At 40.0% G+C, this 26,585-nt stretch overlaps 1 protein-coding gene across 1 annotated transcript in view; it reads right to left on the reverse strand.

The window, feature by feature from the left end:
* Positions 1-323: 323 nt before the first annotated feature.
* The window catches only part of LOC104466341 (homeodomain-interacting protein kinase 3-like), a gene marked incomplete at its 3' end in the record, with an annotated part of 39,841 nt that continues 13,579 nt past the window's right edge, over positions 324-26,585 (reverse strand). The window contains exons 2-3 of the mRNA XM_010079728.1: positions 4,459-4,582; positions 324-443 (exon numbers count right to left, since the gene is read on the reverse strand). Coding sequence (XP_010078030.1) covers positions 324-443; positions 4,459-4,582 — 244 coding nt within the window. The remainder of the gene's footprint in view (positions 444-4,458; positions 4,583-26,585) is intronic.

Here is a 26,585-nt window from a genome sequence, read left to right on the forward strand (position 1 = left end):
AAAAAAAAAAAAAACACAACTCATTTAGTACCTCTGGAGATACAAGTCTTACTTCCAATTCAACGCTCACTCTCCCCATGAAACCCGCGCGCTGGCCGCCAGCCACCACGCACCCGGGGACAGCCGGTGGGGAGGAAAGGTGGACATGGGTTCAGAGCACTGGTGTTCAGGAATGGGAAACGTGGAAGGGATATGGAGCAGGGACTGATAAAAATCACAGGAGACAGGAAAGGGAACTTAACAACATCATAGTGAATCTTGGCCTCTCTGGTTTCTCTGCTCACAAAATAATACACTGTTTTCTACTATATTGTACTATTTACCTTTAATCTCCAACTAGAATATGGTGCATCTGTTTCTCTGCAGAAAAATCTTGCAGTTTTCGTTCCCATGCTTAACAACTGCTCTCCCGGCAAACCTTGAGTCTGTGAAATGTAACGAATCTGAGAAAGGAAAAAACAGAGAAAAACATGGGGAATGATTTACCTCTGATTTTCAAAATCTGATCCACACAGTTAAAAACTTGTAATTTCATTTAAAAAACAGCAAAACGAATCACCCTCGGAGCACCATAGATTGACAACTACATCTTACATAGGGGAGAAACCTAACACTTGAGTGCTCGATACTGCTGTCTCTCTCCGAGAAGCCCATACATAAACAAGCCTCTGAAGTGACCTATATAAGCAAGCTTTTAAAGTTCGCCCACAGAAATGAGGAGCTGGGGAGAGCGGCTCTCATTACTGCCTCAACCCATTCAAATCCTAAATGCAATGTTTTCATTCTAAACAGGAAAACTAGTGGGAGTGCTTTGCTTCCACAGTTTGATGATTTTTTGGCATGCTCTCATTATACAACTCAATAAGCATCCTTCCCGTTTGCTGTCTCCAGTGCATCCATCTTTTACACACCTGACACACCTGCATTTCAAGCAAATGTTCCACTTGAAAAGAGAGCGTGTGTACAACCTCTAGGCATCCAGTAAAAGACTCTGTCCTCATCTCATAAAATCTGCCATGGATGCACTGGGAATGGACCAGCTTTCTGGCTGACATGGTCCGATGCTCTTTTCCACCGAAATTATTAACATGCAATTTATTCTAGAAGATAATTTACTATGCATGTTTCATTGCCTTTCTTATAGTTGATAATATAAAGTATCACTTAAAAGAGTTAAGATTCAAGGCTTCAACAGAAATCTGTGGAAACACATGACAATGTGTTTTTAATTCCTGTGCGTGCCATGGGAACTCACTGTACAAGGCAGGAGCTATCCTAGGAGTAACACTTCTTTAACATTTTTTTTTTAAAAACACCTTCAAGAAAGCCAAACTGGAATAGTAATTGGCAAAAACTGAAAACTGAGCTTGCTGCAGATGGGGATGGAGTAGATTCCAGCAGCCAGGGCTGAGGGTCTGAGGGGAGCGAGGGCTGGAGGGCGCTGGGTCCCCTGCCACATGCCTCCCGAGGGGCTGCTGCTGCGTGCCAGCTCCTGGCAAAGGTGGGGCAGCCAGCGAACACGAGAGGATGGAGGAAAGGCAAAAATCAAAAAGGCCAGAACAGTGAAATACACTGACCCAGAAACGGGGAGATGAGAAGATGAACTCAATGGAAAACAGAGAACTTGAGAGCTAGGAGCACCTGAGAGAAGAAAAACTGATGGGCAGCAGAGAGGAGGTGCACGCGAGGCTTCTGCTGAAAAATAAGTGACAGTCCAGAGTGGGCAGAAAATAAATGCAATCCTGTCAACTTTTGGTATTTGGTGTCCTCCACAGTTCCCTACATCAGGGAGTAAAGAGAATCCCACTCTGATCAGAACTCTTTCTAGATCATTTAGTTGTTTTCTAAGCATATTGTAAAGTCTTAGAAATTAGGGGGAGAAAGACAATGCATTCATTCAAAAATTGAGCAGTTAAGCACCTGTGCCTGTTTCTAATGTGTGTTAAAGCTCAGAAGACATGGCTATTTTCCACAAAGTACAGCTGTTACTGGATATAAGCACAAATGAATATAATAACCAAGAGCTTCCTTTCAAGGGCTAGCACATTGGCTGCCACATGCCAGGGGACAGGGACGAAATGCAGCACAAAGCCCTGGCCTGCTCATTCACTCGGTGACACACACCTCGCAGCAGAAGAAAAGGAATTTCCTCGAAAGCCATCTCCTGCAACTGCTGTACTCGTGTACACTAAGGAAAACCCTTCATCAAATTTCTCTGAAGTTTTGCAGATCTCCTTGAGCACACTGACAAACGTGACTGAAGTAAGGTGACTCCTGCTGGTGCAGAGGAGGTTACAGCTCCTCTTCCACCATGACTTCTCCCACATGAGAACAGACAAGATGCCAGACAAGTTACCAACTGATGCTTCCAGCAAACTTGAATGATACATGGTCCTATCTAAGTGCCTTTTAAACTCAATATTAATTTCTAAAGCAAGCAAAGAATTTTACGTGTATCAAGACGAACCCCTAATCAACGTAGTCCTTTCTGTGAAGTATGGCATCCTGGAACGTGGCTGCCATGGGTGACAACGCCGTTTACTTGCACTGCCCAGTGAGCCACGCTGGCCCTGGGCCTACAATGGCAAGAAACAAGGATGGACTAACGAGCACGGCGAAGGCAGGCACTCTGCTCATCGTATAAACTGACTTCATCTGCCTGGGTTTCGTACGTGGTCAGATGGCTGTGCTGCTGCAGGGGAAAGGAGGTCCTTTCTTTTCAAATAAGACTCTGTATTATTCTGAAAAAACACCCTCATAATCATGGGATTGAGCTTTACCCTGTTACTGCTCTCTGTACAAAAGTCAGAGGCTCACAGCTACGTAAGCCTGCTGGCACACGTTAATTAACAGCCTTGGGCTGCTGCCATCATGACGAATCACAAGTTAATTTGAGGAAAGAATTGGGACACGGGCAGCATTCTCCACCATTCAAACCCCTACTTCATCATCAGTGACTGAAGATGTGGTGCAAAGCCGTGTTCCACACCCAGAGGCAGCAACTGTGTGCTCTGTGTGTGATCAGGAGACCATGCACTGGGCTTACAGGTCCTTCCTCACCCACGGCAGCATCCCTCCTAACAGACATTTACAGCAGTACAGGGTGCAACAGCAGAAGTAACCCCGGAAAGTACACATTTTGGCCCTCTTTTTTTTTTTTTTTATTTTTTGAAAGTTCAGATCTTCTCCTGCAGGTTTTTTTCAATATAAGAAGTAAATAAATTTGCCAAGTTCTCAGAAATTTTTGAGAGAGTATTACAGATTCCTTCCAGAAACAGATGCCTTCACTTTTTCCTTAAAGAGCATAGTGAATTATATGGTGGTTAGTTGTTTCCTCTTTCATTCTCCATTTTAACAGCAATACTTTGTACAAAGGTCTTCTACGTGCATCAAAGCATCAACCCATATTCCACTCATAGCTCGCTTCCTACCCATGAAACACTGAGTTTTGTGTAAATGAAGGAAACTGAAATAGGAAATGTTACCATAATCAACACAAAATCAACCTAACCCTTGACAGTGGTTTTAACAAAAGGGATTTTTAGACATGTAGGTCTGATCTGTAAGCACAGGGAGCCAAAAGCCCACAAGATGAAGACCTAAAAACCATGCTGGAGGACCTGCCCCTAAGCTGAATGTTGAATCAAAGATGTAGAAGTTAGTAACGAGTCAGTGTTGCTAAATCTGGGATTTTCAGGAGCTTTCTTCACTTTCAAAGTTCAAAACCAGATGGGGATAGTCAGAAGGCTGATTACATCCCTTCCAAATTTCCACAGTATGCTAGAAAATTAAAGACTTCTCCCTCTCAAGTAGAACATTTTCTATTTATAACACATCTTTCATGAGAAACAACTTTTTCCTCTTTAAGTCAGCTCACTAATGCCAATGGTGTCAGTAGTTGAAAACTCCAACAAAGCAAAGGCACTGCTTCAACAGTTTCAAGCTTTACCATTGCATATATATATAGTATTATTGTGACAATTGATTCTCATTCCTCATGAAGTATAGGCTCTCAAATCTTTGAGCTATGCTGGATTGCCAGAAAGTTTCAGGAAGTATTTAGAAGAACACCGATCATGATATCTGAACAGACACTCCAGAGTCAACCCTGTTCATGGCACGTGAGAGATCATAATGCAATGATGTTGGCCACAAACTTTGGTGTCCATCAGGAAAAGTATACTAACATTCACTTTGCAAGACAGGAAAGACAGAAAAAAAAAAAAAAAGGGACAAATTAAACTTTAATTCAGAAAAGCAACACAATATACAGTTTGGTCTAGAAACAGAATTTATGTTTCTAGGACAATCAATAAGAGTAAATTAAAAGCATTGAACAGACTTGAAGAAATACTACTTAATAGGGGATGTTATTAACATTTGAAATCCTGGATTCAATGATCTGAAATTCTTAAGTTGCAGAAAGTGTTCACATGCTTGTGAAATTTATTCTACTACCTGGTCATATTCCAGTGCTCCTGGGTACAGTGGCCATCCAAGAAACAGCTCTGCAATCACACACCCTAACGACCACATGTCTATGGCTTCACAAAACGGCAATCCCAGTATGATCTCTGGTGCTCTGCAAATTAAACATGGTTACTGAATTTTTTCCTTAGGAAAAAAGGTAATTCAACAATTCAAAACCACAAAAACACACCCCAAAAATCTGCTATTTGAAAACACAGGCTAATTATTTCAATAAAATCATAACATCAGAAATTGACTTCTTCTTTATCTAGACAATCCATGGTAAAAATTTACAGCTCTGAGATATTTTTTCCTACAAGCAGCAGTTTGCTATGTATATGAAAATAATTGATATGCCTGAAAAACAGAATGTCACTCATTCAACATTTTTTTGCCTTTCCTCCAGGATGTCCCAACCGCACAGTACACTTAAGGTTATTTAAAATAACAATTTAATTACATAACTGCAAATCCCATAATGCACTCAAATCAGTTCAATGTGATCAGCCTTTATATCACTTAAATGGAAATGTTGCACTTGCTAGAGAACAGGTCTTATTTTTCACCTTAAACAAATGTGAACTATTTAACCAACGGCATTTGAATTTACTTCTGTACTCAAGAAACACAAAAATTGGTATCAACACAGCTTTTAACACTCCTGTTCACGTTGAACAAAACTGAAGTATTTCAGCTTATTTGCGTTTGTTCTTTTTAAACCTTCCCTCGCAGTTCATTGAAGCTATTAACAACAGGAAAAATAATTAAAATGTATCTGCATGCTAATATAGGAAGACCCCTGGAGACAAAGTCTTATTTAAAGCATCACACTATAAAAGGATTTACTTTTAAGACAGACGATCTGTTGTTAGCTGAGCATGTCACAGAACAGTAGGGGGGTGGTTAAAACTAGCAGGGAACCCCCATTGCAGCTGGGCAGAACAACAGCATTCAACTTGCCAGGTGACACACTGGTGGAGAAAATCACCATTTCTCACCTGTGTAAAAGCTCAAAAATCTTACACCAGCATGTGCTGAAGTGTATCATATTGACATTCCACATACCAAACAGAATCTCTGACCATAGTAAAGTCCTACATATCTCATTTATCTTCTCCTCTGACATCACCTTTATCAAAATATTCTTCAATTCACCAACATGTACTGGATTGGGAACAAATTCCTGTTTTCATGCTAAATTAGGACAGAGAAGCGATTTTATAGCTGTATAGTACACCAAGAGCTGAAGCATCTCCATCTCTTTTCACAAGGAGCAGTTGGCAGAAGCTGTATGTCGACATCCTCCAAGCTCCAAGGATGCACATTCACCACTGAGGAAGGACTCCGGATGCTCTGCCCCATCCCTGACCAGTGAAACCACCTGGGCTTCTGCTACAGGGAAAATCTGAGACTTTCCACAGATAAGAAAGTCTACAGTACAGGATATTCTGTTAAATATTTATGCACCTTCCGTTCATGCCGGAGCTTCAGTTCTTCCCATCCTTGCCACAAACCGTTTCGGATGCGATTATATGAAGGATAAAGCTTGTCACACTGGTGGTGAAACTGGAGAGGCTCAGTTTTCCATTGCCTTCAAAGATTTGATTACAATGAACTTCTAGGGATCAAACCTAATGTATTCTTGTAATGCAGGATCATAACACTGCAGTAAGTATTAGCCAGTTTTGTTATCTGAGAAATAAATTTAATCTATCTAGATGCCACAAGACTAGAAATAGCTGTAAGAAACGTCTGCCTTCAGCCGCTGGCTGGGTGCCAGCCTGCGTACGGTTGTTACAGATCTGTGTTAAAATATGCTTCCTTTTGTTGTATTATGTTACAGCCCTGAATAGTTAATGAATATACACACAGCCTATGGATATAGGGGCTTTAACAAATGCTTCTGCTAAAATAAGCTCTTCAAAACCTCTTACATTTACTCAACAGTTAATATGTGCACTGTATAAAAATAGCCGCAGTCGGTCAGTCTGTCGCTGGTCTCTTTTGAGGGATGGGATTGCAAGCAAAAGAAGGATAAGGGTACGTATGATGACAGAAAAAAAAAAGAAGAGAACGTTTACTGTATTTCAACATACAGTAATCTCTTAGTTTTTCCATGGGTACCACGCAGTTCTGCGATACCAATAAAAGCACTAACAAGACTAAGGAAAAGGGATGTATTTAAGGAGAGGCAAGACCGGTGCTCCTCAATTCCCAGCACCTGACCTGCCATCCAGAAAGGAAGAGGAAATACACGTGCTCCCCAGCAGTGCTACCTGCACCTTACCACAGAGCACAGTGAACAAAAAAACCATTTTCAGGCTAGCTTGAAGTGAGGAAGATGAAGAGTTGCTGTTCCACAGACATGTCAGGTTCAACTCCCTCTACCATGGCCTCATGCTGGTCCTTAAAATGGAGCAACTCTCCTACAGCAGACAAAGTTACAGGAGAACTTGTACTGGGTTTGATTACATTTAGGTTGGTCTTAACCAGCTCAAACATTTTTGATACAGGAAAACAGTTTGTTAATGTCATGCTCAAAAGTACCTTTTTCTCTCCTTCTTTTAAACTTTCAGTTAAAATCTATTTGAACAATTGGGGAGAAAAGGGTTAAAGAGGGAGACATTCTTCAATTTTTTTTTTAAGTTAATCCACAGCTCTTTTTTCATATAAGAAGTATTTTTACATGCAACTTAAAAGGAAAGTATTCCCTTTCCTAACTACAACCATAGCCATTAAGTTAAGCAGTAGGAACTCCAGATGTCCCAATACAGGCACTTCAACACCAGATTACCCAAAAAAGACTGTAACTTCGTACTCCTCTCTCTCAAAATGCCACCACTGTCAAACACACTACTGCTTGCTATCTACTGCAGATGACAAGATGCTCAGTATGCCACAAGCTACCATAGTCCCCATCTTAGTAAATAGCTTCTGTTCTCCTATACCAAGACAGCAACAAGAACACCAGGAACTTTCTAAACTTCTTAAGGATGCCAAATCTTATCTAAATGTACTTAAATGTAATTAAAAAACAAGAATTTACAGAGAGAGCATCTATTTCCTTCTAACCAATGTTAATTCCTTAACAATGTTAATTAAATATTAATTAAAAACATTCACAGAAAACTTCATTTAGAATTTAATACGTAATATTGGAAGATTTACTTTATTAAGCAACAACTCCTAAATTAACACATCTGAAATCCTTTCTCACTTGACACAGCACACCTCAACATGACTCTCTTGAAGCAGACTTTTCAATTGGAAATATCTAAAAAAGATGAAAGATGAAAATGAATATTTGCTTCAGCTGCTTGTTTGGATAGTCACATTTCTATTTATTACATCACAGACCATGAATATACATATTATTCTCTAGGTTTTTGTAAGCTCATGAGGAAAGAAACCACACAATTTGTCCCATTACCTTGCTTAAAGACAAGAACATTTCATGAAATAATTTAGCTTCAGCATTGTTAGCCAGCTTAGAATGAAGCACCAAAATAAACAAATTTGAAGAAAAGTGAAATAATTCCTCGGGGAAGGATTACAAAACAAACAAACAGGAAAGCAAAAACTAAACAATAATCAAAACTTTAGCACAGTGATGGAAAAATTCATCCAATCTTTACACTGGGGGAAGAATAAAGAGCAAGAATTAGCCATATTGAAAAAATAAGTCATGACAAAAACTGTAAGAAGTCAAGACATTTCAAATTATCATTACCTACAAGTCTTTGGCCAGAAAATCAATTTAGAAGAAAAGTTAAATGAAAAAGCTAAAAACCAGCAGTTAATGTAGATAATAACAACTGAAGCACAGCATAAAACCAGCAGCTTCCTGGAACTGCTAACTTTATGAAACATTCTGCTGAATGGCCAAATAATTTCTCAAATATGTTCCCACTGAAGGTCCTATAAGAATTAAAAGTTCCCTCTTAAATATCAAAGAAATGAGACGGAAGACTGAGCAATTTTTATTTTTGTTTCTCTTCTGGCAGTATGAAAGGGCCAATGAATCTACTGTCTACCACCTGCCTTTGTTTTATTTATTGACCACCGGGCTGCCACTCTCCAGATGAGTGAGGGGTATATAAATAGCCTCCCTTCCCTCATGTCTCCCACTCCTTTCAACACATCCACGTGATTTCTTTCCAAGACTAAAACCTTTAGCCACAACCCATAGCAACCTTCATGCTAGAAGGTGAAGGTAACAGTGCCGTATGAGGAACACAGAGCTACTCTCTCTCCCCAGCTGCTTTTGCCTACTCCAGCGATGCTGGACATCAGGAATGCTGGTATATCCTTGGCTGTGTTACCTCTCTATTACAGGTTTTGCAGTAAAATTCCTTCCAAACAGGCATATAAGCCTTATCAAGACATTTTGACTTTGCAATTTAAACTACACTGAGTAAGAATTTTAATACTGTCTCTCCATAATTTCAGCTTCTGTATATTCATACAGCTGAAGGTAAATGCAGACAGAATTTCTAATATGAGCATGCAACAAAAAGTTCGTACTCTTCTCATATAAGCCAAACATTACTACCCCTAATTACCACTGTTCATTGTGACAATGCCTAGTAATTATCTGCTCTGGATACAACACTGTCATTATAATGAATACTAACGCAAAGAAGTCATCAAAAGGGTAGGTTGTTTAACTTTTTTTATCAATGCCCTGTTCAAAGTCATCCTATGGATCAAAAGAACTCATGTAAATTAATCCAATTTGCAAGAGTTAAAAAAGAAATTAGAAACCCGAGAATAACACTTCCCCCCCACTACCATTGCTAGCATAACGCAAGCACACACTTTCTGAAAGGAATAACCAGCTACAGGTTGTGAGACATGTAATTCTTCTAAAGAAAGGAGGTTTAAGAGAAGGATCAGATGCAGTGAAGAAGTTAATGGAGATCGTAATGAGCATTCTAACAAGTATGCTGGTGTACATTCCCTTTTCTTCAACTACTAAACTTCATCAGGAATGTGGAGGAGTGCAAACCTTTCTAAAAGATCTGCAAGAACACAGGAATGACTCTAGGCTAGAAGGATCCAAAACAAGGTGGCAACACTCAGAAAAAAAAAACCCCAGGCAGGTACACGTCAATGATCTGAAGGGTGCAATGGGAATGAACCATGTAACGACAAAATCTGTGGATGATGAAGGATATAAAGAAGAGTTGGTTCTCTAGTGCATTTGTGATGGACTTCAGAACAAATTTCAACTACGCTATTAGATCAACACAATGACAGGCAGCAGAGCATACATGGTCTATAGCAAACCCTAGTGCAAATGAATGTACATTATTCATTCATTATCCATAAGAATTAATAGGTTATAAATTAACTAACTTTCCAACGAAAAAAAATCAAGACAGCTTTACAGACTACTCAAGAAAAATACCTTACAATACAGAGCAAAAATAATTAGGATATCAGTATTTATTTTTAAAGGACAAAGAAATATCAAAAATTATTATGCCTGACATAAAACTAGTGATATTCCCTCACCTTGAATGTGTGTGTTCACTTTTGAATTCTGTGTTCAGTTTTGGTCACCCCCATCTGCAAAAGGATACATGAAATAGAAAAGACGCAGAGAAGGACAATATAAAGACTTGAAGAGACTTATGTACAAGAAGAAACCCTGGTTAGAACTATAAAGCTTTGAGCAGTAACATTACTCAACCTGCATATAAAATAATGGAAGAGGAGCAGCCAGGTGTTCTTAATGCCCTACCTCACTACAGATGACCAAAGGATCCCCCACCCCCTTTGAGATTAAAGACTGATGCAAATACAAAAGTATTTTTTTAAGCCAGCATACAATCAGCCTTTGAATCATTTGCCATTGCTGAGGTAAAAATATTAAGAATTTAAGAATGGATCAACAGAAAAAATATGCACATTAAAAACAGCCATCAACTGTGTAGAGCTGGAAGAAACTTACATCTGAAGACACTGAAGTGCAACCTTCTGCTATGGTGAATTCTCTCCAGCAACAATATACCAGAACACACAGACCGCAGATCTGATAACACACGTGTACATCATTTCCTACACATTCAAATCACTATTGTTGCACAAAGATAAGAGCTACTCGAGCAAATCCCTTGATCCAAACTAAAAAGTCTCTGCAATCTTCTTTATGGTCAGAATAATTTTTATTCTTAATGCCATTTCATTAGAATAAGAGTTATGTAAATAAAATTTATAGAAGTCTTCTAAAAAGTTGTATTACATATGGGATGTTCACTTGAGGGAACTTTTTTAAGAACACTTCCATAGTTGAATTGTCTCTTGTTTTTAAGGGCACTGAGATGTTAGAATACAGATTGGTAGTGTCATGCGTTAACACACATTGGTGTTTGAAATGCAAGTATGGTGCACTATATGCCAGACAACGAGCTTGCCTCCCTATCCTTTGACAGGGTTCCTGCTGTAAATCTATCATGCAAAACATTCACAATCCTTGCTTTTCTTCTACAGATTTCTAGTGTTCTTTTAACTATGCTATGATTAGGCATTAGGAAGTAGACAACTAGCAAACTCTTTTTTTTTTTTTTTTTTTTTTTTAAACTCTAAGAAGGTCAGAGGATTTAAACTGAAAGCAAAAATGTAAGTGCTCAGAAACAGACTCTAGAAACTTTAGTTAAGCCGGACGGGGCACCTGTGTCTTTGAGGTGGCAGGAAAGAATCAAAAATATCGCTTTGCGATTTAGGTCTATGTCACCATATATCACAAAACACAGGGAGAATAAACACGTTCAAGAAGATATGAGAAGTTATCCCCTCATTCATAATTTCATTCCTCCTTTGAAGGAGTTTGGTGCACTACCAGACCCTCACGTGCCAAGCGATAGTGAAGACAGGAGGAAATGAGTCACCGGATCTCCTGCAAACTTCTAAGGCCGCAGTATGGCTGTGGTGGTGTTCACAGCGCTGCGCAAAAGGAATTCTCATTTCCTGGTAGAAAAAGCTTCATTTTAGCATAATAAAACTTTCTCATACAGCTATGCAAGTTTCATCAGCTAGAAAAGACCTACTCAACATCAACTGTTATATATAACGCACAAGACTGACATGCAGCTGCCAGTTTGACTTTGAACCCTGATCTAACCTTGAGAAGGAGATAGGATTTAAAAACCTTATATAGAAAGTGGCCCAAATATGGAACTACTTACAAAAAAGAGTTCATTTGAACATAGGGCTCACAAAGGAAGGGGGAGAAAAAAAAGACAACAAGAAATCAAACCAGACAAATAACAAATACATCTTAGGTAATTTCATCAAACAAAACAAAATCACAAGCAAACTATCTCAGGTCTCTTTCCTGGTACTGAAAAAGAATTTAGTTTTGAAAGAGACATCACAAATTTTAACCTAATACACCTTCTCTTACCACTTCTCAGAAGTACTAAAGATAATAAATATTTAGTTATTCCTTTTTGATTTTTTCCAGCTGAGGATAATAAAATAAGAAGTGATTGCAACAGATTCTTTTCCACTTATTCACTATCTCTAGTGAAATGAGATGTTGATTTTATTAAAACCAGAAGATGTTTATGCTTCTGCCTTTTCATGATTTTGGTTCTCCTCAGAAAGATTGCAACTTATCAATCAAGTGATTTATTTACACACTTGATATGCTAAGCAGCTTTTGAATTACATTAAAATTAAGCAAAATAGATACTGATGTAGCAATATAATAAAGAAAATTGTGCACAGAGAAACTCTTCAGATACTTTATTGGTAAATAAAGTCTGCAATTTAATAAGTTTTATTTACATTTGGGTAGCAAAGTGTCAATATTCAAAGCACCAAACAAGCTTACTCTCCAATAATTGAATTTTGACAACATCCGTTGTGTACTCACGCTGTGTGCTTTACTGTGAGGCCACCTTGCAGTGCTTTATCCTGGAGAGTCGGCGGCTGCGAAAGGTGGTCACACAGACGTCGCCTCTGTCCTCACCTGTGCTCTGCCCAACCGCGCGCTCTGCTCCTACCGACCATGTCGCGGTGCTGAACGGCACAGCCCGGATGGCACACCACAGTGACCCGTGACAAGCAACTCCCCTCTTCTCCAGTAGGTGAGTCTCCTCATCTCCTGCCTTCCTACAGGGTAGGCAGTTGTGTGGGCAGCCCCCCAGACCCTGCCCCACAGCACATGAACACATACACACACCCGATGGCTGCATTCTTGTTTTGTACGTCTCTTACTAGAAAGACCTGACCACCCACCCCTTCTTCTGCAGTCTTGCAAGCAGTCAGGCTAACTTCCCGAGCTGTAATAACAGCCCACACATCTAATTTAATGAGATGGTCTCTGTCAGATGGTGTGTTGTTCCTGACATGCCTCCCTAGATGCTACAGCCGCCTTCGGGGTTTCTTTTTCCCCTTTCTTCTTTTCATTCTTTTTACTGGGGCAGTGAGGAAGGAGGTCTGGGGAGGGAAAAGCAGCAACACCCATAAAATGAAAACATCCAAAACCTTGAGCCAAAACAAAAACCCAAGCTGGTGAACTGTCCAGATTACTTTTGAAGAAAACTGATCTTGAAATTATCTTGCTTGGAATAGAGACAGACATTAGGGCAACCCCAGGGACCTCTGGAAGCCGATGCAGGGGGGCAGCGGGCAACCACACACTGGGCTCTGCCCCCGGAGAGCCGGTGAGCGCCCGCGCTCAGGAGAGGATCGGACACTAGCAATGATTTCCAGCTCTGAGCAAGCACACAAGAAAAATGAGAACAGCACAGTGCGGAAGATATCAAGGACTCACAAGTCAGAGATGCCAGATCTTCATTTCCCCCACCCTTTGCTCTGTTATTGTTGAGTTTGTGGCAATATTAACTTCTAACTCTGTAAGGGTCTGCATGGACCTATAGTGCTCAAATATACCAGCTGAGTTTCTACAAAAGAGCAATAACCACAGCAGTATTTGCTTGTAGCATCCTCATGAAGAGCAGCAAGACCTTGTAAGTCAGTTCTGTGCAAAGGCTGCTCATGGTTTCACCCTTGATGACGACACTCCTACATGTGGACCGAGGGTACGAGGTGATGGTCATCCTGAAGAAGCAAGCAGCCTGATCCTGCCATAAAACCTACCCAGGGACTCCTACCAGGCACAAAGCAATGGAAAGAGGTATCAGCTTCTGATATGACTGATCAGCACGACAGTCTCTCTGATTTATTTATATTTAAATCGATTCTCCCTTTGGCACAGGTTCAGGTAAAACAGCAAAGAACGCATGGATATGGCTGTTACGTCAAGAATCATGCAAATCATAATAAATTACCTTATATTAACTAGCTATAAAAAAAAAACCCAAACAAAGAAGACACAAGAAAATCCACCCTGAAGACACAAAGGCAAATTCCTTCCATTCCACAGCAACATTTGCAAAAGACTTTGCCCTCCACCACGGGGCAACAACACATCTGCCTGCTACAGGTCTGCAGCTCAGCCCCAAGAGCTCGATAAACCATGAACTATTGGAAATCATTTTCTAGCATACAGCTGTTGCACAACAGTTCTTCAGGTAGGCATAGCGCACTAGAAATGGACACACCATAGAGATACCTGAGAAGATAAGGAAATCTGCTCACGTCCCTGTCCACTGCAAAAAGATTTTTTTAATTTTTTTTTTTTTTTTTTACTGCTGATGTGCACCCATCTGGCTGATGCAAAGTGATAGTCTGATAAAATTTTCCAACTCAGACTGATAAAGTTTGACTTAAAATTACATTTTTTGAATTATAGAAAGCTCACCAAAAACAAACACAACTGTTCCTGAACAGGCAGAGCGATGTCATATCATTAATCTCTTTCAGACCCCCAGATTATTCTGTATTCATACGAACTAGTACGTTTATCTTATTTACCTTCCTAATAATGTTCTACATAGCATTGGAATAAGGCTTTCACAGTCTATTATCCTGACTTGCAGACTGAAGGTTGTTGTGCATGATACAATCCTGCCCTCAAAAAAAAAAAAAAAAAGTCAAATAAAATAAAAATTTGTAATTTTAGAAAAATTACAGCAAGTTCATTATAGAAAATTTATGTAGTGATACTGGATTATAAAAACATTGTCAAATCAAGAATCAAACACTGACAACATGACATCAGGAAAAATAGAGACAGCAGGCTTCTTAAAGTTGTTTCATTTTAAAAAGAGAAACAGAATCCATTTCACTTTGGATATTTCCTTATATAAAGTATTGTCTACTCACTTAATAGCTATGTCAGCTGCTGAATGGAAAAGAATTAACAGAAACTTTACAAGAAAGTTATGACAGAAAAGCTACAGAGCAGCAGCTGGGGCAGGTGGGTTAACATACATGAAATTAAATCTGCTTTCTCAAGGTTACCCTAGTACAGACTTTCTGGTACATAAAATTATTTTTAAACACTTCTAGGTTTGAAATCTACTGCTAGATTCATACTCAACAGATAGATGCCAACAAACATTGTGTCAGACATATGTTGCTTCCACACAACAACGCAGAAAAATGCACCCAACGTACAGTACACACCAACGTCCAACAACTTTCATCTTGATTTGTGTACTGCTGTAGTAATTTATGATGCCAGTTCACTGGCAAGCGAACTGTCTGGCTGACCTGGTGAGTTTTTCCCATGCAAATGTCTATGATTAGACCCCTGGTGTAAATCTGACACCGCCAGAACAAGTCACATCCTTACCCACAGTTTAGAGATGCCACCAGCATAATCATGGGGAAATACTGAAGAGCCTAAGCTTTGGGGCACTATGGAAAACCATCTGTCAAGGTTCAGACAAAACTAAGAAATTACATTAGAAAATTGTAAAAGTTACTTTTTTCCTCCCCAATTAATTAAACCTATGGACTGCTAGCAAGGAAAATTACACAAGTCTGTTTTGGGTAGGCTAGACTGTGAGACTTCAGCCTTCCAATCTGTCCCATCACCTGCTTGCCACTGCACTGCGGGCTGCCGAAAGAGTCCGTATACAGTGGTCCCTTCATGTGTTTCGCCCCAGCCTTGTTCCCCACCAGCACCAGTTTACTGGTTTTTCCCTTTTGTGTTCTCCTTAGGTACTTTTTCCTCCCTGTTTTTTCCTAGCTTTCCTTCCCTGGTATCCCATTTTAATGTATTTGTCCTTTCCTGTTGAAAGGAGAGCCTGTCTATTCTTAGAAGAGTTTCAGATCCCAAAATAAACTGCTTAACTATGTATCTATTACATCTAGATTGATGTCACATCAGACCCTGACAACATGCTGCAATAGGAATGTGACTACGGCCAAGAACCCCAGCATTTCTGCAAGCTCCACTTTGCAAAGGTTCTTAAAGCAACATTACATACAAAAAATGTAACACACACAACCCAAACATTCAAACATAGGGTTGGGGTTTTTTTTTCCCCATGTATTCTTCTCACTACATAAATGTTGGTATTTTTAAAGCAGTTCTTGCCTGGTATCTAATACTAAAAACCAGACCCTCTACCACCACGTTAAAGAGGAAGAAATCAGGATAACCAGATTATACTGGGAATTCTTCTTAATCAAGCAGAATGCTGTAATTTTGCTGTCAGAGCAAATAAAAGTTAAAAACAGGTATTGCAGTTTAAAGAAAAAAGAAAATAATGAGATCTAGATAATAACTGGATAACAATGTGAGCCTTTCATCTGAGTAAGCCCTCTGAGTCCAGTCCAGGACACTAATAATTGTGAGCAGCTCATTATTTATGACTAAAAACTTCATTCTCTTCCCAATATAGACGCACATTCACGTCAGGAAAAGGCACACTTGTTGACAATATTAACAGAAGCAGCAAGGATCAAACTTTCCACCCAATTACAGAAGTGCTACTGCTCAAATGAGGCTGTAGCACACCGATTGCTCAGTACTTTGAGCTGGTGTTACTTATTAATTTTTGGCTCCAAGAGAAAAAGGAAAGGTAAGCTACCTTTTTGCACAGGATTTAACAAGACTCTTCAAGAAACTCTGCTGGCAAAATGTGAGAAGCAATAAACACTTCTTGAACTTTAAAAAATAATAGTGGTTATTTTAAGAACACAACCATCCTTGGATTTGAACTATTAACAATGCATTAATATAATACCAATAAAGATTATGAAGCACTCTCAAATGTGACCTAAACTGAGAATTGACATATATATATCACATAAAACCCATAATCCATCTAAGTACCATGCTATGTCAGGAATATATTCTAGTTACAACTTTCAACTGGCTTGCACTAAAACACAAAACCAAAACATGCCAACTAAAAAATTATCCCAAATGCCAACTATAACGAAAATTGTAAAAACAGAACCATTGGGAAGTCTGACTATTTTGTATGTAACACAACCTTTGGCCAAACCCTGAACACTGCCCTAAAGGCTAACGTATTACGAGAATCTACACAGGAGAAGTATTTACTGGGAACTCCTGCTCTTTGACAAGATGAAAGCTGAAGTCCAGTTGACAAGTCTTTTCTAAAAAGGTATTTGTTATTTCCTTGGAGATGTGGGGAATTAACACTTGTTTTGTTTCCAGTATATATTAATTTTCCAAGGAAAAAAAAAATCCTTAAATCAAAGCCTTACCCTTTCTTAGTCCCAGGAACTATTTTTGGATTATGTTGTCACATCACAAATTGATAGAACAAACTTTCAGAGGCCAGCCCTGCGTTATGTCATTGCTTTTCAGCGAGGCTCCCAACACTGGCCTTGCTGTGCCTTCACCAACAGAGTTAATAGAAATCACAGAATCATTAAGGTTGGAAAAGACCTCAAGGATCATCAAGTCCAACCACCAACCCAACACTACCTAACTCACTAAATCATGTCCCTAAGCACCACATCTACACATTTCTCGAACCCCTCCAGGGATGGTGACTCCACCACATCCCTGGGCAGCCTGTTCCAATGCCTGAGCACTCTTGCAGTGAAGAAATTTTTTCTAATATCCAGCCTAAACCTATCCCTACTCGTTACAGCTGGGTTTCGAGTAGAGTGCTCTGCCATTCTGTAGTTTATAAAGGTGTGAGTCAAGTTAATTAACTTTTCTGGGATTTTTACATTGTTTTTCAGTTCTAGGAAGACGTCAATCTAAAAATATAAGCGTAACCTGTGCATGTTAAAACTGGGAGGTGAAAAAAAAAACAAATCTGTTCTTGAACAAAAAAAACCCCCTGCCTCCCAAAGCAGCTCACTGCTGCTTGGGAGGTGAAAAAAAAAAAAAATCTGTTCTTGAACAAAAAAACCCCTGCCTCCCAAAGCAGCTCACTGCTGCTCTGCTTCAGCCATGTCCCGAGTTTGCTGCCTGCAACCTGAACAGTCCCTACAGACACACACATGCTTCTATGGTGGGGGAAATCTTTGTGGTTTTTTTCTGTATTCATAAAGATCCTTTATCTCTTTTTGGTCATTAACATTGGCCAAAGATTATAGGTGAAACCAGACAGGATCATTACCATCAGCTCAGTGGGATTTTTGTATAACATGAATTTCCTCAAAGTTGGTTTGTCTGAATGTTTTCCTTGTGAACTCTTGATTTTAAGATTCACCGGATTAAAGAGTCAACTTTTTATTGACTAGATATAAACAAGAAATTGTTATCTATGAACAGGACAGCATAAACTATCACAAGCACAGCAACAGACTTAAAGAAATCCTTGGCAGCCATCCCACTGCCAAGACAAACCTATAGGTTTGTTTATAATTATCCAGAAAGAATTGCCTTGAAAAGGCTCTAAAAACAACATATACGTTAATGATGCTGCTGGGACATGAGTGGCAAAACTATCCATTATCAAACAATTGCCAAGATGCTGGAATACTTGATGCCTTATAAAGAAATAACCTCTTCAGAATAAATAGTTAGAAAAAAACAACTGCATCAGATCTACACCAAAATCAAAACAGAAGAGACTTAGAGGCTAGTAATATAACCTTATGAGGAAAAGAGTTTATTAGAGCATAATGATAAATAAGAATATTTTTATTAGTCACTTGAGAACTAGACTAGATGACAGTGACAAACTTTTTTTTATTGTTTTCTGGGTCTGACACTGCAAATGTCCTTAGGCAAATCAGCTTGTACTATGATTCAAGATTACAGATTTTTTTTTAAAAACATAAATAATGAAAAATAACCAACCGGGAAAGATACAAAACCCAGCAGACATTTAAAAAAATCCCAAAAGCTGCAGTTTTTGAGATAGATGTTAATCTGAGGATAAAAATCACTATAGTCTACAAAAAGTACGTCAATGACTTATGAAGTCTTGGTATGGTACTGTGAGTACCTAAAGACAAAGGCTGCTTTGGTGAAGTACCAATGAAGGAGGTCTTTACCTACACTTGGACACCTCAGGCAATTGTCTTCTGAAATGAAAGGCAACATGGTCCTGTTCCAAAACAGAGATCATTCCATTCTGCTACCATTTCATGCTCTCCAAGGATGATCCATGTAATATTACAGGGTTCACTTTAAGGCTTATTAAGCATCACATAGCAATAAAGTGCATTACAATTACTAAGGTTTTTCCCAAAGGTGTTACAATTCCCTAGAATAAGTGATCCTACACATTTCTGCGAGTTATAACCATAACATCGGAACATACTTGTGGACTTGCTGCAAACAGGTTTATATGATTTATAAAACTATAGGTGTGTAGGTTTCTCAAAGATGCCAGACTTGTTTCTAAATCTTTTTTATTATTTTAAACATGACAAAACCAGACTCACTACCAATTGCATATCCCTGATGTCAGTTTAAGTTCACATGCAGTCCATATGAACCGTGGCAGATGACCGCTTGCCACTCACTTGCTCCCATTATCTTTCCAATATCAAAGCACCGTGGGGAGCTATCAGGAACACCAACCAACCAACCTAACAAGCATCATCACATTTTATCTACCAACTTTGGTTGATTAATTTCATCAGAGGAAAAAGAAAAAAAAAAAAAAAACAACCTACAATCAGCTTCAAACATCTGAAACAAAAAAGATTATGCTCTAATGTTTTATATCTGGAAGGTTTAAGGACCCTGTAGTGGCATCTTGCAGTAAAGAATGGCATGGCAATCCTAACAAACACGCAGCTATACCAGCTTCAAGAGAGCTACTGAAAAGAGGCTTTATTCTACAGAATAAGCACATACCTCACTGTGTTGTGTATTTCTTATCCCCCACTGGTGCCAGTATACCCACTGAAATGAGAGACAAGTGAAATCATAGTTTCTTTGTTTCACTGTTCAACATAGGAAAAAAAGAATGTATGTTAAAAATCTATTAATTGACAAACCAAAGTTACAATAGGAGTTAACTGAAGTAAGTCATCATGCACTTCAACTGCTATCTTCTTCCTCCTAGTTGATTTGAACCATTGCTGAACTGCCAAACCACTGCCTGTACCCCCAGGAGGGGAAGGAGCTGAACGGTGTCCGGGGGAACTCTATGGTGAAAACCAACTCCTGGGGACACCTACTCATCAGGCAGGTAAACTACATCAGTGTGTCCCAACACAAGTTTGCTATGATTTAAAAAGTGGTGTATAAATGCAAGCATAATTGCAATTGTCATAACCTTTGGTATTTTCTAAATAGTAAACAGGAACGGGCAAAAACTAGCTGACAAAGTTAATGCTCACAACGTGTCAACACAGCTTTAGATAAGAATGTTTCGAAATAAACAGCACCCAAAGCTACTGCATGTGCTACCGCTTCAGTAAGGAGCTACTGCTGTGTTTAACTGTGTCAGAAAAAAGTAATCACAAAAATATCGAGGCAATGTTTACAAGCTGCATGATTACTTTAAAGGTAATTATTTAGCTAGAACACATGACTCGTATTTCCCTATGAAAGGCTCTCTACTTAACTGGATTAACACACTATTGATAGCTAAATTCCACTGCCGGAGGCTACTGTCAAGTCATCATTTCCAGAACAAACCTATAAGCTATTCCTTTATCCTGTGTGCCACTATTACAACAAGCTCATCATGAATTTGCTTCCAAAGTGCTCTAAAAAAAAAACTGCTGCAAAGAACATTCAAGAGATGCATGACACAGGATTACCTGTTCTAATGAAATTACACTGTACATCAGTCACAGGTTGGACGGCTAAATACATTTTGCAGCCAACCAAGAAATTAAAATCTAGTTTTTCAATATTGTTGGTTGTTTGTTGGGGTTTTTTTTAGTTTAAAGATGATTCAGTTTTGATGCTGTGAAAATTGCCTATCGCCTGGAACTTAATTCCCAGATGTTTTCTAGGGAAAGCAAATCCAGCTCTGCATTCGCAGCAAACATTTCTCATTAAAATTGTTTATCTTTTTTCTGTCAAAAGCCACACTCACAGACATGTACACTCACCTTCTTCCCCCACTTCTTAACACCCATGCGATACACAGGAGCTTTATTAACACATGGAGAAGTTAGCTAGGAGAGAACAGAAGTAACCCACCTCAGAACACCATTTCTTGCACAAGCATGCATTCAGGGTAACGCACACCCTGTCCTGCGCTGCTCACCTTTGCAGGACCCTCCCTCGCCCTTCCATTTCGGCGAGATGCTAACGCAGAGGTAGAGTAAGGAAGAGGAACTCTTGAGCCTTCCATTTTCACACAGTCACCAACAGCCACGTCAATACAAGCAGAGTCCTCTTTTTTATCTCATCCCCACTTGTAGCATCTAGCTAAAATCATAAAGCAGCAAACTTACAGTGGAGTCACCGTTTGCTCCTACTACACACAAAAAAGAACTGGTTTTAAAGTTAGGTTTAGCAACAGGAACAAAACAAAACAACACAACAACAAAAAAACCCCAACTTGTTCCAAATTGGGGAATTTTGAAGTCTACTTCCTTCCTTCTCTCCCAGCAACACTCTGTTTCCTGATGTGAATACCAGCGGGTGGGAGAGCACAGGCACTTCTAATGAAGGGCCCCAACATGTCCTCATGAAGGGCCAAAGGGGAATAACCAAAAAGGTTAAAGTACACAAGGAACACAATCCAAAGAAAACATTTTCTTTAGGGACAGGACAGGCTGATGTGCTAGCTGCAGACAAAGGACTCAGAAAACAAGTTCCAGTTCCCTGATTCTGTACTGGCAAAAAGCAGCACCCTGCTGTACTCTTTCTGACACAATTTACCCTGTTTTCCTGGGCTGTTGCCTGGCTCAGCAACACCAGCCACCAGCAACTGCACTGCACTGGTCACTCGTGTAATGACAATAGGCTGTTGCACCACGGAGCAGCTCCTGATCAGGACGTCGTTATACAACAAATGCAAAATCTATTTCATAAAACACAGCTCGACTGGGGAGCTCCGCTGCTGGATTTGACCATGTCAGAAGTCCGTGTCTTCCAAAAAAACAAAACAGAAAAACACAAACCATAAAACAAAACAGCCTCTAAGGTGCTGTTAGACACAAAAGGTCCAAGCTAAGGAAGCTAATGAGCTCAGACTGCCAGCAGAATATACCAGGAACCATCAATATGAATGTACCTTCTCTGCTGCTTTGGCTTCACTTAGGGTTTGCTGTCTGCCACTATCAGAGGCCAGACACTGCCTGGATCTTTGATCAGCCAGAGCTGTTTTTTTATTCTTCAGAAGGTTATTAGAGGCTCACGCCTGTATTCTGCAGCCCTTTGCCTCATCCCACCTTTTACTGAACGGGTTACGTTTCATGTAGGAGAAGTAATGAGATTAAGCAAAGGAAGATGTAACGAAAAGGACATTGTACTGACATCTAGATCTACTTGAAATACATTTGTTGTTTCACATGAAAAATAACTGATAGTTTTTATTTCTGTAAAATGTATAAAAAATGTTATCCCTAAGTATGCAGTTGTCAGTTGGGCAAATTCTACAAATCGGGTTTCAAAGCATGACAAAGGTTTCACATTTTTCTTAGGAAAGTCACCTGAGCCCAATGATGAAAAGAAGGCTACGGCTAATTGAAGAAAAAACATCAGAAATTTAGTTTGACTACAAATGAAAGTTACTAAATTTAAAAGATTTAAAAATCCAGTTTAAAGTAAAATTAAGTTTCATAAAGAATAAAAAGAAACTGTTTAACCACACCATAGATTAATAACCAGGGAAATGGGTATTAATCCCTTTCAGCTACCAGTTCTTCAGTTGCATGTAACAGTCCATTCAATGCAAGGAAAAAAAAGCTATAAATAGAATAACTGATGTACAACAGATTTAGAAAGAAGAAAAAAAGATAACCTGACTCGCAAAAGAAAATATTATTAATTGCACATAGTCCCTCTTCAACTACTCCCCCTTTGCATTCCTACCTCTTCTGCACACTAAAAATTCCACCGTGCCATGCCGCCTCCAGCCGGCAAGGAGCGTGGGAAGGGCCCAATTGCGTAAGATGTTATTAAGGCAGCAAAGCTGGCTACTTAACTGAAGATACTTAAATACTCAAAATAATTACACAGATTAGCCCGCGACTCTCAGACCGGAGAGCTGCCTACCTGTAGCTAATAAGGAGTTATCCAAACACACCCTCCCCATGTGCATGCCGCGTTAGGTATCCGTGCCCCAAGGGCTGACGGTGGGAGCCGGGAGCCCTGCGTGTTACCGTGTTTAGCACCAGGCACAATAGGACTTACCACTATTCCCAGTACATCCACATGCTTCCAAGTGATGGAAGTTTTCCCCAACCATGGAACTAATTATGGTATATCAATAAGGTAAATACGTCCCCCCAAAAAAAGTTAATTCACAGGCATAAAGTAACTTTCCTTTAGAGCAGAACAGCAGGAACTTGAACTCCTAAGGATACCTAGCAGTACTGATAGCCCTAAAGAGGCATCTGCTCAAGATGCTGCGGTTAAAGGACAGTGTCTAGCGGAAATATGTGAAGAATCCCACATGGTGGTCCTTCAGATATCAAGCACCAGAGTGTATTTTAGAACAATCTGTGATAAATTTCATTCTTCAGATACTTTATTATAGGCTCAAACCTACAGAAGTTTGGCACAAAATACTATATACTAGTTAAAGTAAATAAGACATTATAAGATAGTTGCTTCTACAAGGGAGGGCAAAAAAAAAACCACCACCCAAGCAAACCACAAAACAGGAGAAAAACTAAATACAGCAATGCACTGCTCTGAGAAGGCAGCTCTGTAAGTACAGCTATGTACAGCTACAGTTACCTTGATGGGATTCTTAGCACACTTTCCATTCCCCAACACATTTTTTTTGGGTGGGAATGTCTTTTGCTTTTGGAGGTTTTGGGCTTTTTGTTTGTTCGCTCATTTTAGTTGTCGGGTGGAGGGGTTTTTGTTTGGATTTTTGTTTGTTCGGGGGTTCTGGGGGGGTGTTTTATTTTGTTGTGTTTTTTAAATAAAGCTCCCTGCCCTGCCTGAGTAGTTCTCTGTTCTTCTTGCAGTGGCCATGCCAGCCATGAGAAGCAAGCATTGAGCAATGAGCTGGAGAGAGAATTGAGAACACAGGCTCTCAGCAAACATCAGGAAATTATTTCCATTTTAGAAGTCAGGAAGCTTTTTACACATTTCTCTACAGGTCTTTGTGCCAAATTCTGCTGAAGAAGAAAATCTGCTGTCATGCCAAACAAATGTGAACAAGCCTATCAACCTCTGGTCTCAATTATACTTTGTTGTTCCTCTTGTTTCAGATTTGTGCCACTTCTCTCCCCAGGCAAGAATGAACAACCCTACATCCCTGTTTGTCTTCTGTAACACGCAAGGACAATGAGCACATTATTTCGTTAGGCCAGAGTTATGCCCATGCTGACTAGCCATATGGCTATTGCAAGGCAGCAAGGATAACAACCCATTTCTTCCTTTTCACCTTGCAGGAATCACTAGTTCCAATGTTCCCTCTGCAGCTGATGTCCATAGTGCTCATAGTGTTCAAGGTGCTTTTAGCGGCACCTTCACGGCTTTCATCTGCTGTCAGATTTGGTCTGAAGTACTTAAAGGTGTCAGTGGTATTGGGACAAGTGCACACTTATGCACATTAAGAAGTCAGACAAAAAATAAACCAACTCTAAGGTTCTCTCAAAAAATCCCCACTAGATCAGAGCCCCCCAGCAATCACCTTATTTCTTATCGCAGGAGTTTCTTGCATTACCCACTCTAGAACTGCGACTGCAGGCAACCAAATGTCCCCTCCAACAAGCTGGTCATGATCCATCTTCAAAACGGGTGCTTTCGCTTGTCCTCACAGCTCATCACTGGAAAGTTACAGATGCAACATACACAGAGAAACTTCAGAAATGTATCTGTAACCATTCTCTAAGGATTAATGAAAAAGTCAAAGAAAACATTCAAAGAATCTTTAAGAGGAACTACGCTGACACAGTCTTGTGCAGAAGAAAAGTCAAGCTACATCACTATAACTTAAGAACTGAAGAATTAATCCACTCAGACGATGTCCATTAAGCTGCCATTAAACTACAGAACACACTTTTTGATTTGAAAATACACATCAGCCTGTGCACTGCCTTTCATTTTTGCTTTCAGCTCACACCCTGTAAGTCAGTTGCTCAACAAAACATGAAGTTTGTCTCACAAAAGAGAGAGTTCTTTCTTAAGGCACAGCCCCAGAAGAAAAACTAAGACAGAGGAAAAATGTTTGAAAATATCTTTATAAACTTCTGAAGCAAAGCTGACATCAAAGGACAGCAGCAAGGGGAAACAAGCTGTTGGATCTGATTTTAACGCACGCTTAAGACACACAAGCAATGTGATTCACAAACAACAAAGACTCAGGGCGTGTATGCGTATAACACATAGGGGGAGGAGTGTATAAATAAAACACAACCACACATAGCAGCCTTTCATGTTATTTAAGTAACTAGAAATTAACCCCTTTCTAAACGCTCTGGCTCCCCCCATCAGTTTCATTCTATCAGTAAGGGAGAGGAAGGGCTGAGGTTACTGTTCCACATTTGGTATTCCTGATTCATGTAACATTGTCTCCTGTGAAATGGGTAAAGTTGATGTAGATTATTTATCTTGGGGGAATATGACCTATACCCAGTGGTTAACTACATGGTTTAACAGGTATTACACCGGCATTATTTCATATAAGGCTGCAGGAGTCAGCCAGTGGTCTCACATGAGATCTGTCCTCCATGCACACAGAATAAAAATGCTGAAGTGTAAAAAAATAGCTACAAAACAGGAAACCACATACAGGCATGACATCCATCCAACCTAGTAAATCTGCACTAAATATCAGATTTAAGTTGTGGGGCTTCTCTTTTAATTTTAATTTTACACTAGACACCTCTACATTAGAACAGGGGGGAAAGTCGTTTGACATGATTTGTACACAGGCTGATAATGATGCTACAGATAGATTTGACCAGTGTTGTTTAACATCTTTGTTGGAGACATGGACAGTCGGATGGAGTACACCCTCAGCAAGTTGCCGATGACACCAAGCTGTGTGGTGTGGTGGACACGCTGGAGGGAAGGGATGCCATCCAGAGGCACCTGGACAGGCTTGAGAGGTGGGCCCGTGCAAACCTCATGAAATTTAACAAGGCCAAGTGCAAGGGCCTGCATGTGGGTTGAGGCAATCCCAAGCACAGATACAGGCTGGGCGGAGAGCGGATAGAGAGAAGCTCTGAGAAGGACTTGGGGGTATTGGTGGATGAGAAGCTCAACGTGAGCTGGCAGTGTGCGCTTGAAACCCAGAAACCAACCGTGTCCTGGGCTGCATCAAAAGAAGCATTAGCAGCAGGTCAAAGGAGGTGATTCTCCCCCTCTACTCTGCTCTCATGAGACCCCACCTTGAGTACTGTGTTCAGATTTGGGACCCCCAACATAAAAAAGACCTGGACCTGTTGGAGAGAGTCCAGAGGAGAGCCACAAAATTAATCAGAGGGCTGGAGCACCTCCCCTATAAGGACAGGCTGAGAGAGTTGGGGTTGTTCAGCCTGGAGAAGAGAAGGCTGCGGGGAGACCTAATAGCAGCCTTCCAGTACCTGAAGGGGGCTGCAGGAGAGGTGGGGAGGGACTCTTTATCAGGGGGTGTAGTGACAGGACAAGGGGTAATGGGTATAAGCTAAAAGAGGGTAAATTTAGACTAGACATTAGGAAGAAATTTTTCACTGTG

This window comes from Pterocles gutturalis, unplaced genomic scaffold, assembly GCF_000699245.1.
Source record: "Pterocles gutturalis isolate BGI_N339 unplaced genomic scaffold, ASM69924v1 scaffold10236, whole genome shotgun sequence".
Taxonomy (NCBI): Eukaryota; Metazoa; Chordata; class Aves; order Pterocliformes; family Pteroclidae; genus Pterocles; species Pterocles gutturalis.